This window comes from Anabrus simplex, chromosome 5 (genome assembly GCF_040414725.1).
Source record: "Anabrus simplex isolate iqAnaSimp1 chromosome 5, ASM4041472v1, whole genome shotgun sequence".
NCBI classification, from domain to species: domain Eukaryota; kingdom Metazoa; phylum Arthropoda; class Insecta; order Orthoptera; family Tettigoniidae; genus Anabrus; species Anabrus simplex.
Genome location: NC_090269.1, coordinates 235,162,133 through 235,182,234, shown reverse-complemented (window position 1 = coordinate 235,182,234; position 20,102 = coordinate 235,162,133). Strand labels below are relative to the sequence as shown.

Below are 20,102 nucleotides of genomic sequence, written 5' to 3'. Positions count from 1 at the left end.
TCACGGAACTGATACGTCACGGCACTGACACGTCACGGATATGTGTGAATAAACCTTTAAGGAGTTCATCCGCCCTGGGAGCGGTCTGACCCGTACTTGTCTCCCTTTTGGTTTCCTTTCCCTTGCCCCTGCGGAAGCGCCGTGCTCCTCTAACGCAGCCTGTGTGTGTCGCTTTGCGTCACGTGGCCTTGCGTCATCGCTACTTTCGCTGGGAGTAGGCATTCGCTTCTTGCTCTGTCAGCTGAGCACTTGACGGCTCCGTCTTCGAACCCAGGACCGCTAGGAGTATGGGAGGTAAGCATCTAAGTCTTGATCAGACTCACGGATGATGGGAGGTCATTCCTTCGCTTGTAAGCTACTTGATGGGCGCTAAATGTTGTTTTAAGGCATTATAAGTGCCAAGTTGCTTGAAATCTAACATGTTTGAATCAGAACTTGAAAAGTTATGTGTGAACCTTTGGGTCTGTTTACTGCAGCTTAAAAGAAGTTATTGGGAATTTGTGCCCTTGGTAGATGTAAATATAGATGTTGAGTAATGTATTCAACTTCCTTAGAAGCCTTAGGCGCCTAGAGGCGTCTTTTAATGAAAGTTGTACGGTACTTAAAACCTCCTAGCGTATTGTATGTTAGGGATATTTTGCGCTCCCCCTTGAGTAATTTGAAATGGCGAATAATCGCTAAGCTGTATCTAGAATTATCTATTGTGTTTTAGTTTTCTGGTGTTAAACTGTGAACGGGGCTGGTCCCATGTGTCTTCGTAACCTTAGTGATGTTGATATTTAATCTTTCTTACTCTTTTCAGTGTTCATCTATCTTGTTAAATAAACCTTGTTAAGCTGATCACCTACGGGTATGAAGTGTTTTCGCCCTCTGGGTGGTTGCCTATCCTCGTGTAGTCCAGATCCTATGGGGCCGCACCTTCTTATGGTTTTGCCAGTGACAATTAAGGTACAATTATTATTATTATTATTATTATTATTATTATTATTATTATTATTATTATTATTATTATTATTATTATTATTATTATTATTATTATTATGGAAATATCGTGGAACAGAAAGGTGTAAGAAGGTGCTGGGGTGAATGGTTGTACAAGGAAATGACCGTTGGGCGATTCGAATTTCAGCATTTCAGTTTGATGTGGAGATCAGGTCATGGTTAAGAATTTTGTTCCAGCAGGCAAGCTTGTCCCCAGATTTCATGGACGTTGAGTAATATTAGATTTTCTAACTCAAGTCACCCTCTTGGTGAGAACCCTGAAACAGAAAGAATTTCTCGTGTTCATCTGTCTCAAGTAAAACCCGTCTGAACAACGTTGCTTTTTATTATATGCCACCAAGTGATGGCATTTCCGATTTAATTATATTTCTGTCATTAGCGTCTTATTAGTTTACCTTCTGGGTAAGCAAGTTTACATAAGGAGGCCTTCTGCCCCTGTTGGTGGTGAATATTTGTAGCTATTTAAGTTATAGTTACTTTTTGATAAAATCATTTTGTGAAAACCTTCCCTTCAATAATTTATTTTCCTTCCTGCCATTACCTCCATTGCCTCCAAGCTTGTGCCAGAAATTGCGTGCACTCGTTCTTCAACTCCGCCAAACTTAACTGCTCCACATGCAACTCTGTCTATAAGCCAGGTACTGTCGCCCAGAAATTCGATTGTTACAGTGCCGTACATTCACCTGAGGCTACGTCGTATCAACTAGCGAAGGATGCCGCACGGGGTATGGGCCCGCCTATTTCCGACCAGGTCTCCTTCATAACGGCCGACTTGAGGACTGTCATCTTTGGGAGTAGCTTGAAAGCTGAAACCCAACCACCCACTCTATCATCGAACGGAACTATGCTACTTGGTCCTTAGTGACCATCGCTTTGGCTACTCCTACCAATATACCGGAAGAAATGTATCTGAGGGTACATGGGGGTCCGGGGACCCCATCCTGGCATCGGCATTGGCGGCCACTCTTGCAGTCACATTTGGGCGCAACAGACCGTACTTCTACGACTTCGCAAACAACATCAAGAGTTCCTAGATGCAAGATTTAAAATATGTTCAGACTGTGGTAGAACGTTAGGGGGTGGAGGTCTGTACCGGGCGTACACCTTCTCCGTCCCGTTGCACTGCGCGCCTTCTAGAAGGCCATCTGTGTGGTGAATCCGGATATAATGAAATTCAAGATACTTGGACCTTTAACCATTAGACGTCTCTACCATTGGCCTATGTGCCCCCTCTGGCGGTGACAGTTAATTCTGAAGGGAATATCAATGTTTTGAAGGTGGCAAACCTTAAGTTTTGTAGATTGTCTTTTTAATGTATCTATGTTGTCAACACTCCTACGGCTTCCTTTTTCCTTAAGTTATTAACCAATCTGGAACTTTGTGTATATTTCTCTAGCCAATTAAAATTGAGGGTGTGAACAGGCATTCTGCCTATCTCAAGAGAGTTCTGGAATCTTCCTCTCTGAGAAGCTATAAAAGCTGGGTGCTTTAAGGCCGTATTGTCATTTTCACCGCTCCGGTCTAGTGTGTGTGCGGCGTAATAACGAGACAGGGACTGCCTGCCCTCGATCGAAAGGCCCAACTACTCAAGGTAATGGCAGAAATTACTTAACATATGATAGCTCCAGGCAGATAACTTGAGGGGAAGGTTTCAAACGTCTTTCATTAATGTAAAGTTCTAAAGTCACTGTTTAAATGTAAATTTTCGGCAAGTCTGAGGACTCTTCCCTAATTCCTGCTGGTAAATATGAAAATTAAGGGCATAAAGAGTGTTCACCCTCTGATAATTTCCATTCAACTTGGTATGGGGTGACTAAGATTCTCTATACCTCTAAATTCTTGACACTGTTTCGGTACTTAATATTTAGCATCTAGGCACCCATCTTTAGTATAGGCTTCGTCTCTGCAACTTCGGGCGATAAGCCCATTTAGGATTTTTAGTGTTTTCTAAAAGGACTGGAAGTATTTCGCCTCCTAGCCCTTTGTTCATGGCCGATCGTCTTAAACCTTCTAATTTTACATTAAGGCCATTTAGTAAGGGCACTCACTGCCCCGGTTTAAAGTGTAATTATTGATAAACGAGTGTGTAACAGACTGCTGAGGAGACATGACTGTTAACACAGTATTTTTGAAAGTTGTAAGACATAATTTTTTGAGAAGCTTGTGTCTCTTAGACGCTGGATTACAGTAACCTTTCGAAGCTAATTCTCCTAGAATGTTATGTGAGTGGAGCAAATATGCTCTTGTAAAGCAGTGTTACAATGCTCATCCCTTGTAAACATTTGTGTCGATAATTTTCTCTATTGTACCTGATTTTGTGACTTTATCCGAGATAATGACGAGTTCTTGAATTGTTATTTGTTGTTGCTCATTCAGATTATCTACCAAATTTTAAAATAAAAAAGGAAAGAAATCAAATTTAAAAATTTAGTACTTTAACTCTAGGCTCTGGTCATTTCCCTGTCCCCCGATTCCCCCTGGCACCTTCTTACGCCTCTCTGTTCCACGATAATTCCGTAAAAAGTGGTAGCAGAGCTTTTAACGGCTTTTCTTAAAATTTGAAATTGAACTCTAGAAATTTTTTGTTTTCTGACTTTTCCAAATTCGATATTCGAAAGACATTTTGGGCTATTTTCTGATGAATGAATTTTTTCAATTTGGTCATGTCTGTACTTGTAGCCTGTATTTACTATTAATCGAAGTCTATGTGTGGAATGGTTTCTGTAGATGTCGGTACTGATCTGAATAGACAGATGGATCATGCAGTATATGCTTTCTGTAGTTCCTTGTGGCAATTATTATTATTTTATTATTATTATTATTATTATTATTATTAGCTGACATACCCGTGTTTCGCTACGGAATTCTACATTGTATACAGAATTCTAGGTTAGGTAAGTCACGTTGTGAGCAAGATTGTATTAAATTGCATAGCTCTTAACTGTACCCTAGAAACGCGACGGGGAAGTCACCAAACGTATTTTCTTGTATGAAGACTGGATTAGGGAATTTTCATTGTAATAGTAGGCCCGCTTGCCTACCAGCAGTCACAATCAGGCTGGGGAGTTTTCATTATAATGGCAGACACTCACCCTTCACCAGCCTTTTTACATCCTCAGAAAGACTGTCTTACTGGTTTTCCCAACTGAAACGAACATAGGTCATTACAATGACGTCAGTATGAATGGCGCGATTAAAGGCAATCCTTTCATATGGAATACTCGATCAAATGAAAAACCACAAATGTTGTCACTTTTAACGAACAGTACCACGCTGTCGACCGAACAGTCCAAAGTTTCAGAGCTGGAATGACCAAGCCGCAGACAGCCGTGCTTCATGAACACTCTTCGGGGGGGGGTCGAAAAGTGGAGAGTCCCAGAGCAGAAAACTATGCTATTTTACTAATATGTTTCCTAATAGCACTGCTACCCGATGAGTCGGAAAATGTCAATTCAATACACTACCGGCGGAAAAATCTATCTGACTTGGAGGCAAATTTTTCCTCCAAGCCAGAAGAGAAACCCCCACTTCACTGCTAATTAAAATGAACGTAGAATTTAATAAAAGTGAATAGAAAATCACTTGTATTAAGAAATGGTCCTTTTAAGGGTTGAATTTTGAGATTTTTTAGTGAACTGTGGTGCTATAATTTGGAATAGGCCTAAATTGTAATTCTGGACCAGGTAGTACTACTACTACTACTACTACTGCTGCTGCTACGAAGTGAGCCTCTGCCTTAAGTGTGCACACTGCTCATTCAAAACAGCGCGTTGGAGTAGGGATCGAATAGATGGAATACTATGATGAACCAGTGTGTTACGTACCAGCAGTATCGGAAAATGTGTGAACCAGAGGAATGGCATGCTAAAGAAGAAAGCTTTCTAACTCCCCAGCTATTTCCCGCCAATATTCAGTCACCGGGCGAGTTGGCCGTGCGCGTAGAGGCGCGCGGCTGTGAGCTTGCATCCGGGAGATAGTAGGTTCGAATCCCACTATCGGCAGCCCTGAAGATGGTTTCCCGTGGTTTCCCATTTTCACACCAGGCAAATGCTGGGGCTGTACCTTAATTAAGGCCACGGCCGATTCCTTCCAACTCCTAGGCCTTTCCTATCCCATCGTCGCCATAAGACCTATCTGTGTCGGTGCGACGTAAAGCCCCTAGCAAAAAATGGGAAACCACGGAAAACCATCTTCAGGGCTGCCGACAGTGCGGTTGGAACCCACTATCTCCCGAATACTGGATACTGGCCGCACTTAAGCGACTGCAGCTATCGAGCTCGGTTTCGAAGACTTTAATCTGGAGTGTGGCCTTGTATGGATGTGAAATACGGACAACACCTCTCTCATAAAGAAAGAGAATAGATTTTGAAATGTGGTGTTACAGAAGAATGGTGAAGGTGAGATGGTAGATGGAAACACGAACGAAAATATACTGAATCGAATTGGTGAGAACAGAATGATTTGGCAAAATTTCACTAGAATACATATAACAATAGAACACTTCTTAAGACAGAGAACTTATACAGTTAGTTTATAGGGAAGTGTAGGTGGTAGGAACGATAGGGGTAGACCACGACATGAATATGTTAGAGAAGATGTAAGATGAAGGAGTTACGTAGAAATGAAAAGGTTAGTATCTACAGGAGAAGATAGCATGGAGATCTGCATCAAACCAGTCTACGGACTGATGATCCAAACAATAACAATAACAACAATAACAACAACAACAACACTTAAAGGTCTGTTAAAACTAGGAAACAGATGTAACATTCTGCTATCGATTAACAAATGGCAGTGATTACTAGGAAGCGGATTTTTATGTAAGTACATTTTTTTTTTTTTGCGTAAGTTTTAACGCAAGTTACAAAGTTCATTATTCCTATTGTGCATCCCCAAGTGTAAAAACTGAATCTTATTTCACATAAAAACACATATTTTCACATTCTAAAAATGTAAATACATATTTTAAGAAAATCTATAATAAGCACATAAATCGGCAATATTTGTTGATCAATAAAATTTTAAATGCTTCTGTGTTATAAAACAATGCTCATATTTTCATTTTACGATTACGGTATTGTTTCTAACAGTGTATTTAACATAATGTATCTGAATGTTTCGGCTATTTATGGACTTCCCTCCATAAGTTCTAAAACTTGCTGGTCACTGGCTACGTCGTTACATTTAGACAGCGATTTGATTTGCTGCACACGATGTTTCCTTGCATGATGTCATTCCAACTCCTAACGAGTCAGCCCTCTCGGGTTTTGTTTATAGAATATCAGCGAAAGGCAATCACGGAGAGATAAGGTGACGTAATTCCGTTACGACATGGGAGACTCGGAAGAATATTGCCCCACCATTAGATAGTGGAATTTCATCACTCCTAAGAGTAAGGTTAGCTGTTCGGGTCCATATATCATTCCCGTGGTCGTGTGATTTTGTATGGATTTATAAGAAATATTTCCTTCAGTGTCCGCTGCTATTCTTTTTATTGAAACAGTGATTCACCGTAAATGCGTGTGTCATAACCTGCAAAATAATGCCAAAAGAGAAGTCGAGTATAAGGTCGCGTCTTCAACAATATGTAGTGGAATTTAAAAGCATTTTCACTACCGATGGGAAAGTATTATTTTTCCAACCGTGTGGTAAAACAGTACGTGCAGATCAACGTTCTCAAGTAATCCAGCATTTGTCTGGAAATAAGCATACTGCGGCTGCTTCGCGTGTGCGTTCGCGACAACTACTAATAGCTGAACCAGATACTTCAAATGCAGGCCCATCTAAATATTCCCAGTATTATTTAGATGTGTGCAGAGCATTTGTTTGCGCCGACATTCCTCTTGGTAAAATAAATAATCCGGGACTGAGAAATTTCCTAACAAAGTACATTAATTTTGAGCCTCCAGACGAATCCACATTAAGGAAAAACTATCTCCCAAAATGTTACGAAGAAACTTTACAGAGAATTCGGGCAGTATGTGATAGCGAAAAACTGTGGGTGAGTATTGACGAAACCACTGATTCAAGTGGCAGAAAAGTAGGAAATGTTGTAGTTGGTGTGTTGAAGAATGACAAAACTGCTTGGGAACATTCTTATTTGCTAGCGTGTAAAGAAATGCTTGCTGCAAACCATGTCACTGTAGCTAGGTTATTCAATGAAGCCATGCACTTACTTTGGCCAAAAGGTATAAAATATGACCATGTATTGCTTTTCCTTACATGAAAAAGGCAGCCAAAGGCCTTTCTGTGAGCTTTCCGAAAATGATACACGTAACTTGCGTTGTTTATGCTCTACACAGGTTATGTGAAACTGTGCAGGCTCAGTATCCAAAGGTGGATAAATTAGTGTCTAATGGCAAAAACGTCTTCGTGAAAGCACCCTCAAGAATCGATCTCTTTAAAGAGAAAAACCCGGATCATGCGCTCCCTCCTCTGCCTATTGTTACGCGGTGGGGTACCTGGCTTAGCACTGTGGTATACTACGCAGACAATTTCGAAAGTTTTGCATCCGTTGTGAACGTGCTAGATAAAAACGACGCATCGTCAATTGAGATTCTTCAAGACAGCTCTTTGAAAAATGATTTGCCAATCTAAGCTTCTTTTGTAAAACTATAGACATACTTGAAAAATCCACTAACCTGTTGTCCGGAACAGTGAAGGAAGTGCGCGCTGTTGAAAATAAATTAGATTCACTCCCGGCTTCGCAGGTACAGGGACTGTCAAAGGTCAAATATTAAAATTTGTTCAGGAAAAAACAGAGGATTTCAAACAATGTGCCAAATTTCTAATGTATTAGAGGGTGCTCATGTTGGCGAAATTGATGGCGTTATTGTTGGTGATATTCCTCTCTTTAACTATGCTCGTCTGACTTCCTGTGATGTGGAGCGATCGTTTTCGCAGTATAAGGCATTCTTTAGAGATAATCGGCATGCATTTGTGATGGACAATTTGGAGATGACCTTTGTTGTTCACTGCAGTTCTGAGACTACTTCTAGCAACTAATATTCCAGCGTGTGATGGGTGAGTACGAACTGGTATTATTTTTTCAAAAATGATAGGTTCCTTTTGCCATATTTAAACAAAACATTACCTTTAAAAAATAACCATTCATAATATCTACTCTGGCATATCAAAAATTAATATAACATACCGCACGTTTCCATACACAGACACCATTTTGCCTTAAGGAGCACGTTTGGTAGCACCATATTCTAATACAAAACATTATACTGATTTACTTCTTGAGCGCGAGTAGTTATGTGATATTTAAAGGAAAATAATTTCAATTTTTATCACATATTTTAAAGTTTTTCAGCACATAAAAAATAAATATTTTTCACATTTTTAGCACATAAAAATCCGCTCCCTAGTGATTACTGCCAAAATAAATGTCTTGCCCATATGAAGTTCTGTTAAAAGATGCAACATTTAGACAAAATAACAGAAATAATAATTAATGTTATTGGATTTACGTCCCACTAACTACTTTTTCGGTTTTCGGAGACGCCGAGGTGGCAGAATTTAGTCCCGCAGGAGTTCTTTTACGTGCCAGTTAATCTACCGACACGAGGCTGACGTATTTGAGTACCTTCAAGTACTGGGGTCAGAAGGCCTGGCCTCAGCCGTCTGAGCCACTCATCCCGGCAATAGCAGAAATATGGCCGCACTCCAAGCTAATGGTTCATGTCTGCTCGCGAGGCAGGGAGGGAGGCTTCGTGCGTATAGCACTGTGCTGCTGCTGGTGGATTCTACGAAAACTACTTAGAGGCATCTTCATCAACAGCTCACCATAAACTGGAATATGTGTGACGTTTACATGCATTTATTCAATTATTTTATAGTGCTGCCTTCAGATGATTATATTTTAATGTCACAACGTTCCGACAGAATGATATGCTTGTTCTTGGCTGCATTAATAGATACTGTAGTACAGAGCTTTCATTCACGACCTCACGAAATGGATTTGAAAAGGCGGTGGATCTTAGCAGTAAATCGCAGAAAGTGATTCAGGATTTGTATATTTATTTAATACACAACAACTCTTTACACAATGTATAGGTTAACAATTACATCTTGCTGGAATTCTACACGTTGAGCTTCAGTGGAATAACCTTTCCTAAACCTGAACTGCCTCTCCTACCCTGCCAGCCAACATTCTCATGGTGAAAATGTTTTCTACTAACGGGATGCGAACGGGCTATCCACTACAAAGTCTTGACTCCTTAAAGATCATGGCCAACAGGTGGTAGTATTCTTAAACAAAGATGTAAACAAGAAACAAAAAGGAGGGCGCAGTGTCATTCCCAGGTACTTTGTCAACCAAACAGTCGAGTGCTAACGGCTATAAGTGAAGTTTCAAAGTACTGTAACTACTCTTACCTAGAATGGCGTACCCCTGAAACAGGCTGTCTCTCATAACGTGGAAAGTGAGCCCAGACTCCAGCCACTCGTGGACAGCTGCCAGTTCCCGTTCAGAGAAGCGGCCGTCTAAGTCTCGGGAGATGAAAATATCCACCAGAGGATCAACTAAGGGAAGAAATCGCCATATTCTTCGTTCCGAGCCTGTAAGACAGGAAATATTCATGTACAGCATAGCATTTCTCTTGTCAATCCACCTTAACAACATATCCATAAGAGTTAGTTTTGTTATATAACAAACGGATCAGTGGCAAAGTCTCGGCTCCGGATCCCACGACCGTGGGTTCAAACCCGGTAAGAGTATTCGAGTTTTGGGGGCGGGAGGAGAAAGTCTGTCTGATATTCCATATTGTGGGATGTCGGTATCTACGGTGACACATTTGGTGTTTACCAGACAAAATGAATTAAAGCTCAGTCTAGATCAGCCGACAGAGGTACTGTTTACTCTGTCATCTGGTCGAGCAAAACGAACCTCGGAATTGACGCACATGCAGCGCATTTTTAGTTAGTTTTTACAATTTGCTTTCGTCCAACAGACACAGATGAGTCTTATGGCGACGATGAGAGAGAATAAGGCTAGGAGTGGAAAGCAAGAAGCTGTGTCCTTGATTAAGGTACAGCCTCAGCATTTGCCTGGCGTTAAGATGGGAAATACCGAGCTCGATAGCTGCAGTCGCTTAAGTGCGGCCAGTATCCAGTATTCGGGAGATAGTAGGTTCGAACCCCACTGTCGGCAGCCCTGAAAATGGTTTACCGTGGTTTCCCATTTTCACACCAGGCAAATGCTGGGGCTGTTCCTTAATTAAGGCCATGGCCGCTTCCTTCCCACTCCTAGCCCTTCCCTGTCCCATCGTCGCCATAAGACCTATCTGTGTCGGTGCGACGTAAAGCAACCAGCGAAAAAAAAAGATGGAAAACCATGTAAAAACATCTTCAGGGTTGTCGACAGTGGGGTTCGAACTAATTATCTCCCAAATGCAATCTCACGGCTGTCCGGCCCTAACCGCACGGCCAACTCGCTCGTTACATGCAGCGCAGGCGTCAAATGAAAATGTATGCACACGGATGATGAACTCATACGATTATTGTTGTATTACCTAAATTTTTAAAAAAATATTTTGTCGGTGCATTTAAACTGATGCCTCATACTTGGGATTGAGTGTACAAAACTGCAAAGACAGTCCAGTTCAACTTTCCTCTGTCTGTCTCGTTGGTTGGTCGGTCGGTCGGTCGGTCGGTCGGTCGGTCGGTCGGTCGGTCGGTCGGTCGGTCGGTTGGTTGGTTGGTTGGTTGGTTGGTTGGTTGGTTGGTTGCGCGTCAATTTTAGCATCTCATTTAAGGTCAAATTTAGTCTATTAGTTTCAAGAACCATAGTTTTCTATGCTGTTGTTTAAGGCTAACAAGAAATACTACACATATTGTATACTCCGATGTTGACGAAACTAGTCTCACTGAACATCTTTTCAAAATGATGAATCGATCAATCAATCAATACTGATCTGCTTTTACGGCAGTCGCCCAGGTGGCAGATTCCCTATCTGTTTTCCTAGCCTTTTTCCTAAATGATTTTAAATAAATTGGAAATTTACTGAACATCTTCCTTGGTAAGTTATTCCAATCCCTAACTCCCCTTCCTATAAATGAATGTTTGTCCTCTTGAATTCCAACTTTATCTTCACATTGTGATCTTTCCTATTTTTATAAACGCCACTCAAACTTATTCGTCTACTAATATCATTAGTAGTATAATGGGAGAGTTCGGCCGCCACCTCCACCTCAGGCTCCCAGTGGCCGCCTCCACCTCCACCTCAGCCAGAGGCCTCCCAGTGGCCACCTCCACCTCCACCTCAGCCAGAGGCCTCCCAGATGCCTCCTCCACCTCCCGCGGGAAATTTGAATTTGTAAACAAAGCCACGTGCTTTTTGACAGCTGTCATCGACAACAACGCATCGCAAACCTCAGTACTGCCATCTTGACGGGCCTAAACCTCAGTAGTGCCAACTTAACCTCACTAGCTCGAGATAAACAAAGCCACGTGTTTTTTGACAGCCACGTGCTTTTTGACAGATTTGTAAACAAAGCCACGTGCTTTTTGACAGCTGTCATCGACAACAACGCATCGCAAACCTCAGTACTGCCATCTTGACGGGCCTAAACCTCAGTAGTGCCAACTTAACCTCACTAGCATGAGGTAAACAAAGCCACGTGTTTTTTGACAGCCACGTGCTTTTTGACAGATTTGTAAACAAAGCCACGTGCTTTTTGACAGACAACAACGCATCGCTAACCTCAGTACTGCCATCTTGACGGGAATAAACCTCAGTAGTGCCAACTTAACCTAACTAGCTCGAGATAAACAAAGCCACGTGCTTTTTGACAGCCACATGCTTTTTGACAGCTGCCATCCGCCATCTTTAAACTACAGAGCGCTGTGCTGCCCTCTTGCGTCACCTGTCATCGGCAGTGCTGCCATCTTGGCGGGCCTAAACCTTAGTGCTACCAACTTAACCTCACTAGCTCGAGATAAACAAATCCACGTGCTTTTTGACAGCCACGTGCTTTTTTGACAGCTGTCATCCGCCATCTTTAATCCATAGAGCACAGTGCTGCCCTCTTTAGCTACTTACCTTTGAAATGTGGTGGCAGATAATTTGAAAAATGCTTTTTGACAGCAGCCATCTTGCATCGCAAACCTCAGTGCTGCCCTCTTTAGCTAGATACCTGTGGTAGCAGACAATTCCACGTGACAGCAGCCATCTTTAATCAAGAGAGCACCGTGCTGCCCTCTATGTGGTGGCGGCAAATTGAAAAATTCCACGTGCTCTTGTTTGGAAACAAACTCACGTGCTTTTTTGACAGCTACCATCCACCATCTTTAATCAACAGAGCACAGTGCTGTACTCTTTAGCTAGATACCTTTGAAATGTGGTGGCGGCAATTTGAAAAATTCTATGTGCTCTTGTTGGGAAACAAAGCCACGTGCTTTTTTGACAGCTGTCATCCGCCATCTTTAATCAATAGAGCACCGTGCTGCTATCATGCGGGCAATTTCATCACCTATCACCCGCCATCTTTAATCTACAGAACACCGTGCTGCCCTCTTTATGGCTACTACCTTAAGCATGTAGTAGCGGGCAATTTGAAAAGTTCTGTTAGCTATCATCCGCCATCTTTAATCAAGAGAGCACCGTGCTGCCATCTTTAGCTAGATACCTTTGAAATGTGGTGGCGGCAAATTGAAAAATTCCACATGCTCTTGTTTGGAAACAAACTCACGTGCTTTTTGACAGCTACCATCCGCCATCTTTAATCAACAGAGCATAGTGCTGCCCTATTTAGTTTGAAATGTGGTGGCGGCAAATTCCACATGCTCTTGTTTGGTAAACATAGCCACGTGCTTTTTTGACAGCTATCATCCGCCATCTTTAATCCAGAGAGCACCGTGCTGCCCTCTTTATCGCAGTAGATGTAAATTCGTCACCTGTCATACGCAGTGCTGCTATCTTTAGCTAGATACCTTTGAAATGTGGTGGTGGATAATTTAAAAAGAAAAATTCTACAGCAGTCCTCTCTCGACGCTAATTGCATAAGATGGCGGCTATACATGACTCCTTAAGGGTGCTTACGCAAGATGGCTGCTATACACAGGTTCTTATGAGACGCCCTTGGGATGCTTGCGCAAGATGGTGGTTATACAAGGCTCCTTATGAGACACCCTAGTGATGCTTGCGCAAGATGGCGGTTGCTCTTATGAGGCGGCTTAAGGGTCCTTGCACAAGATGGCTAGAGACGCCCTAAGGATGCTTGCGCAAGATGGCGGACACAAGATGGCGGCTATACACGTCTCCTTATGAGACGCCTTAAGGGTGCTTGCGCAAGATGGCTGCTGCTCTTAGCTTAGAGGCTAACGTGTCGTGCTAGTTCGATTCATTAAATTTAGGGCTTAAATGCAAAATGTTAAATATCTCGAAAGCAGTGCACCGTAGAGCAAAACGGACAAAATTTTTCTGCCTAATACCTAGGTTCGCAGTATGAGGAACAAGAAAATCATAGTCTAATGATGGGATCAACGGTTCGGTTCCTACTTAGGCCCTTTGGCATTTGCTCTGTTTTAGCTTGTATTGAAGCGAGTCTTCGTAACATGATCAGGTTTAGCTATGGTAGAGAGTATAACGTGCCGTGCAGGTTCGATTCATTAAATTTGGAGGCTTAAATGCAAAATGTTAAATATCTCGAAAACGATGCATCGTAGAGCAAAACGGACAAAATTTTTCCGCCTAATACGTAGGTTCGTAGTATCAGGAACAAGAAAAAACATAGTCTAATGATGAGATCAACGGTTCGATTCCTACTTAAGCCCTTTGCCATTCGCAGCTATCTATTTCTACAAGATGGTGGCTGCTCTTATGAGAAACAAGATGCCTTGAGACGTCCTAGGGATGCTTACGCAAGATGGCAGACACAAAATGGTGACTATACATAGCTCCTTATGAGACGGCCTAGGGGTGCTCGCACAAGATGGCGGCTACTCTTATGAAGAAAGCTAGCTTAGAGGCTACTGCGCAAGATAACAGCTGCTGTTATGCATGTGGTGGAGGGCAATTTGAAATTCTATGTGCTTAATCAACAGAGCACCCTGCTGCCCTCTTTAGCTGAAATGTGGTGGTGGATAATTTGAAAAATTCTTTTGACAGCTATCATCTTTAAAAACAATGGCGACTATACATAGGCTGTTAAGGCCTTATCATTCTCCTCCTCCTCCTCCTCCTCCTCCTCCTCCTCCCCCCCCCCCCCCTCCTCCTCCTCCTTCTCTACCTCCTCCTCCGCCTCTTATGTCAAGGCATAGCTTTATATCGAACAAGTTTAAACCTGCATCGCGAAGGCAAGCGTGTGCAGCGATAACATTATTGTGCATGTTTAGACTTTCGAAACATAAGAAGAGTAGAATCAAACGCTGTACTCGATACGACATGTGATCAGAACATTGATTGATGCGTTCAGAAAAACAAAATAAGTGATCAAGACTAGAATCGAACAATGTACTCAATACATCATGTGTTTAGAATATGTCAGGGGATACGCTTGTTCTAAGAAGATCAGATTGAAACATAACAAGACTAGAATAGAACACTGTAATCGATGTTGTTAACTTCAACATGTGATCAGAACATTGATTGATGTGTTCAGAACACAAAATAAGTGATCATGACTAGAATCGAACACTGTACTCGATACAACATGTGATCAGAACATTGATCGATGTGTTCAGAACACGAAATAAGTGATCAAGACTAGAATCGAACACTGTACTCAATACAACATGTGTTTAGAACATGTTAGGGGGTACCCTCGTTCTAAGAAGATCAGAATGAAACATAACAAGACTAGAATCGAACACTGTAATCGATGTTGTTAACCTCAACATATGATCAGAACATTGTTTGATGTGTTCAGAGCAAAAGTACAATTTTGATGATTTGCGCAGCTAACTCGCTCGGTAAACGATATAGCCAAAGTATAACTTCAAATTATTTACCTTCCATCATTCGTCTTGTGTGTAAAAATCAGTCGAACAAGTTATCGCATAAACATGGCTGAAAAAAAATCGTGATAGGGTATGGAACCCAGGGGTTACATCTTATCAGAAGGGCAAAAAGGATGAAAGGACTCTTCCTCCTCCTTACCGCACATTCCTTGGCTAAAGGGCTAATGGGCTAAAGGGCTAATGGGCTAATGGGCTAAAGGGCTAAAGGGCTAAAGGGCTAAAGGGCTAAAGGTGCAACAACCTCATCGATCGCTATCAGCAAGAACGCTTGTACTTTGTTAAGTGTAGAAAATTAATCTTTATTTGTAAATGGTTTCATGTTCAGAACAAGGAATGGAAAATCCCCGAGGTGTGATGAGTTACGTTTTTCGAACTAGGGCCTAAGTAGGAACCGAACCGTTGATCCCATCATTAGACTATGATTTTCTTGTTCCTCATACTGCGAACCTAGGTATTAGGCAGAAAAATTTTGTCCGTTTTGCTCTACGGTGCACTGCTTTCGAGATATTTAACATTTTGCATTTAAGCCCTAAATTTAATGAATCGAACTAGCACGACACGTTAGCCTCTAAGCTAAGAGCAGCAGCCATCTTGCGCAAGCACCCTTAAGGCGTCTCATAAGGAGACGTGTATAGCCGCCATCTTGTGTCCGCCATCTTGCGCAAGCATCCTTAGGGCGTCTCTAGCCATCTTGTGCAAGGACCCTTAAGCCGCCTCATAAGAGCAACCGCCATCTTGCGCAAGCATCACTAGGGTGTCTCATAAGGAGCCTTGTATAACCACCATCTTGCGCAAGCATCCCAAGGGCGTCTCATAAGAACCTGTGTATAGCAGCCATCTTGCGTAAGCACCCTTAAGGAGTCATGTATAGCCGCCATCTTATGCAATTAGCGTCGAGAGAGGACTGCTGTAGAATTTTTCTTTTTAAATTATCCACCACCACATTTCAAAGGTATCTAGCTAAAGATAGCAGCACTGCGTATGACAGGTGACGAATTTACATCTACTGCGATAAAGAGGGCAGCACGGTGCTCTCTGGATTAAAGATGGCGGATGATAGCTGTCAAAAAAGCACGTGGCTATGTTTACCAAACAAGAGCATGTGGAATTTGCCGCCACCACATTTCAAACTAAATAGGGCAGCACTATGCTCTGTTGATTAAAGATGGCGGATGGTAGCTGTCAAAAAGCACGTGAGTTTGTTTCCAAACAAGAGCATGTGGAATTTTTCAATTTGCCGCCACCACATTTCAAAGGTATCTAGCTAAAGATGGCAGCACGGTGCTCTCTTGATTAAAGATGGCGGATGATAGCTAACAGAACTTTTCAAATTGCCCGCTACTACATGCTTAAGGTAGAAGCCATAAAGAGGGCAGCACGGTGTTCTGTAGATTAAAGATGGCGGGTGATAGGTGATGAAATTGCCCGCATGATAGCAGCACGGTGCTCTATTGATTAAAGATGGCGGATGACAGCTGTCAAAAAAGCACGTGGCTTTGTTTCCCAACAAGAGCACATAGAATTTTTCAAATTGCCGCCACCACATTTCAAAGGTATCTAGCTAAAGAGTACAGCACTGTGCTCTGTTGATTAAAGATGGTGGATGGTAGCTGTCAAAAAAGCACGTGAGTTTGTTTCCAAACAAGAGCACGTGGAATTTTTCAATTTGCCGCCACCACATAGAGGGCAGCACGGTGCTCTCTTGATTAAAGATGGCTGCTGTCACGTGGAATTGTCTGCTACCACAGGTATCTAGCTAAAGAGGGCAGCACTGAGGTTTGCGATGCAAGATGGCTGCTGTCAAAAAGCATTTTTCAAATTATCCGCCACCACATTTCAAAGGTAAGTAGCTAAAGAGGGCAGCACTGTGCTCTATGGATTAAAGATGGCGGATGACAGCTGTCAAAAAAGCACGTGGCTGTCAAAAAGCACGTGGATTTGTTTATCTCGAGCTAGTGAGGTTAAGTTGGTAGCACTAAGGTTTAGGCCCGCCAAGATGGCAGCACTGCCGATGACAGGTGACGCAAGAGGGCAGCACAGCGCTCTGTAGTTTAAAGATGGCGGATGGCAGCTGTCAAAAAGCATGTGGCTGTCAAAAAGCACGTGGCTTTGTTTATCTCGAGCTAGTTAGGTTAAGTTGGCACTACTGAGGTTTATTCCCGTCAAGATGGCAGTACTGAGGTTAGCGATGCGTTGTTGTCTGTCAAAAAGCACGTGGCTTTGTTTACAAATCTGTCAAAAAGCACGTGGCTGTCAAAAAACACGTGGCTTTGTTTACCTCATGCTAGTGAGGTTAAGTTGGCACTACTGAGGTTTAGGCCCGTCAAGATGGCAGTACTGAGGTTTGCGATGCGTTGTTGTCGATGACAGCTGTCAAAAAGCACGTGGCTTTGTTTACAAATCTGTCAAAAAGCACGTGGCTGTCAAAAAACACGTGGCTTTGTTTATCTCGAGCTAGTGAGGTTAAGTTGGCACTACTGAGGTTTAGGCCCGTCAAGATGGCAGTACTGAGGTTTGCGATGCGTTGTTGTCGATGACAGCTGTCAAAAAGCACGTGGCTTTGTTTACAAATTCAAATTTCCCGCGGGAGGTGGAGGAGGCATCTGGGAGGCATCTGGGAGGCCTCTGGCTGAGGTGGAGGTGGAGGTGGCCACTGGGAGGCCTCTGGCTGAGGTGGAGGTGGAGGCGGCCACTGGGAGCCTGAGGTGGAGGTGGCGGCCGAACTCTCCCATTATACTACTATCATTCCACGCTATCTCGTAAGCATCTATGATTCCAATGCCAGCTGTGAAGTAGCGTTATGTTTAGAATGTTTTGTAGCCTTCCATAAGTCATAAATTATTCATTGTTGTAAACAAAAGTGTACACTTCATTATACCCATTTACACTTGCTGCTTTTTATGCCAACCATGATATATGTAGTTCTGGTTTTAGAAATGTAGACTTGAAGTAAACTTTCTATAAAAATATAATTGTGTTATAAAACGTCATCATTGTGAGATGAACAGAAGTGTAGTGTTTTATTACTTTTTTATAATATACTGCCTTTTATATTATGTTGTTGCGCATTATTTCACATTTATTGTATTCAATTGTTTCTTCGATGAGAAAGTGGTACATATGTGTATCACTGAACACTGTATGTAAAGTTTTCACTGAATGGTCACTGGTACATATATGTACCACACCATATCATCGAACTAGGCACCTTCAGGCACTCATATGGCTACATTTTACATTCTACACATCTCGAAGACAAAAAATAGCACAACTATCTTTTGAAAGACCCCAGAGTACTGCCCTATAAAGGGTTAAGATGGACAAAATAAACCTAATTAACGTATTAACCATGCTCATAGATACTTACGAGACAATTAACAGCTCAGAGATGCCTATTAATGTACCTGAATGTCATGAGTGCGAACATTTTTACTTCTTAATCTGCGGTTGGTAACCAAAAATCTTTTTTTTATTCTCTCACGTTTATATTCATTACTATTATTGCCGATATTATGGTAGATTAATCAGTTAACTGTACCTCTTATATTCGTGTGTCTTAGTATTGACTAGATTAAATAAATAGTTCTAAATTTTCGGTATTGACCATGGATGATTGCCGTCAAAATGGCTATCGATGCTCATCACTTTGAAAGTATTTTCAGTTTCATGAGAATGGGAGTGTACTTTGGGCAGTGCCCCTTGTAAGTATCGCGCAGATAAGGTGCGTACATTACTAGTGAGCGGAGAAATGTTGATGCGGCAACTTGCCTTATCTTCAATGGAGCTATAGTGCAGCTATATAAAGAAGACCCTGTACACAAGAGTGTACAAAAATTAACCGTCGCAGAAAATGGCTTTCTTTCACAATCCTCTTCTTTGAAGGGGGATGAACATATTCTGCAAGTGGCAGTATTACAAGTATCAGCTCTGTGGCCAGCAAGTAACCACTGTTTACGAATATCCTCACATTTCGAAAATATATAAAAAAATTAATATTTCGCTGTCGGCCAATTTTTGTGCACTGGAGCATACAGTATGTTTTTGAAGTTTCTCCTTTTACCCGTATATAACAAAACAAGAATTTTACATCAATTTTACAGTGATGAAATAGAGTTTTCCGTACCTTCTAAATCTCCATATCCAGGAATATTATTGCAGTTACATAGATCCAAGTTTCTGTAGCGAGCTTTTAAATCAGCCAGGAGTTGGGCTGCATGTTCAACTGGTTTGTACAGTTCATAATATACTCTTACTATCCATCCTGGATACATCTTCTCTGCTAAAAGAAGGTTTTCCTCAATACCCTGAAAATTTGAAACAGATACTGAAAACTGAAACATAAATAATGAATTCTCAGGGAAGTTATTGACAGAAAAATTATACAACTGTCGTCTGGAGAGAAGTCACCAGACACTGAATTAGCATTATATCAAAAGAAGCGTTTAGATGTTTGTTGAAATCGAGTTAGCGAAGAGGTTACATTTATTTTAGCTCGTAAGATTTGGGTCATTACACCCTCACTTTCATCTAACCAGAAAATACAGGATCGCCTAAAGATACAACATTTAAAACGTACGTACAACCTGTGACAATAAAATTCGGTGAATGAAGTCAAAACGGTCGATCCTGCAACACTGTCGACACACAACGCTGCACCTGCATAGCAGCAGGTTTTGACCACCTGCTCCCAACGTTGTTCAGTTTTCCTCGTGTGTGTGCCATGTAAGATCTGTTTGACACAGTGCGTGTTTAGTGCGTTGGTTCTGAACTGCGAACAGGAACATGAACGAGCAAAAGATTAATGTACAGTTTTGTTTTACGCTTGGCAAGACACCGAAAGAAAAGCATGCGATGCTGGTACGTGTTTATGAAGATCAAGCACTGTCCTTGAAGTGTGTGTACGAGTGGTTCGCCCGTTTTCGAGGAGGCCGGGAAAGTATTTCTGACAACCCCCGTAGCGGAAGACCGGCGACCGCCGTCAGTGACGAAAACATTGAGAAGGTGATGACATTAATCACGAACGATCGGCGATTAACTGTGCGCATGATAGCGGATGCACTGCAGATTGACTGTGAATCCGCGCGACAAATCGTTACCCAGAAATTAGGAAAGAGGAAAACGTGTTTTCGTCTTG

General features: G+C 42.0%; 1 protein-coding gene across 1 annotated transcript in view; it reads right to left on the bottom strand.

Annotated features, from left to right (window-relative positions):
- Positions 1–20,102, bottom strand: part of LOC136874801 (uncharacterized) — a 134,655-nt gene that overhangs the window by 36,707 nt on the left and 77,846 nt on the right. The window contains exons 4-5 of the mRNA XM_067148473.2: positions 19,092–19,272; positions 9,385–9,567 (exon numbers count right to left, since the gene is read on the bottom strand). Coding sequence (XP_067004574.2) covers positions 9,385–9,567; positions 19,092–19,272 — 364 coding nt within the window. The remainder of the gene's footprint in view (positions 1–9,384; positions 9,568–19,091; positions 19,273–20,102) is intronic.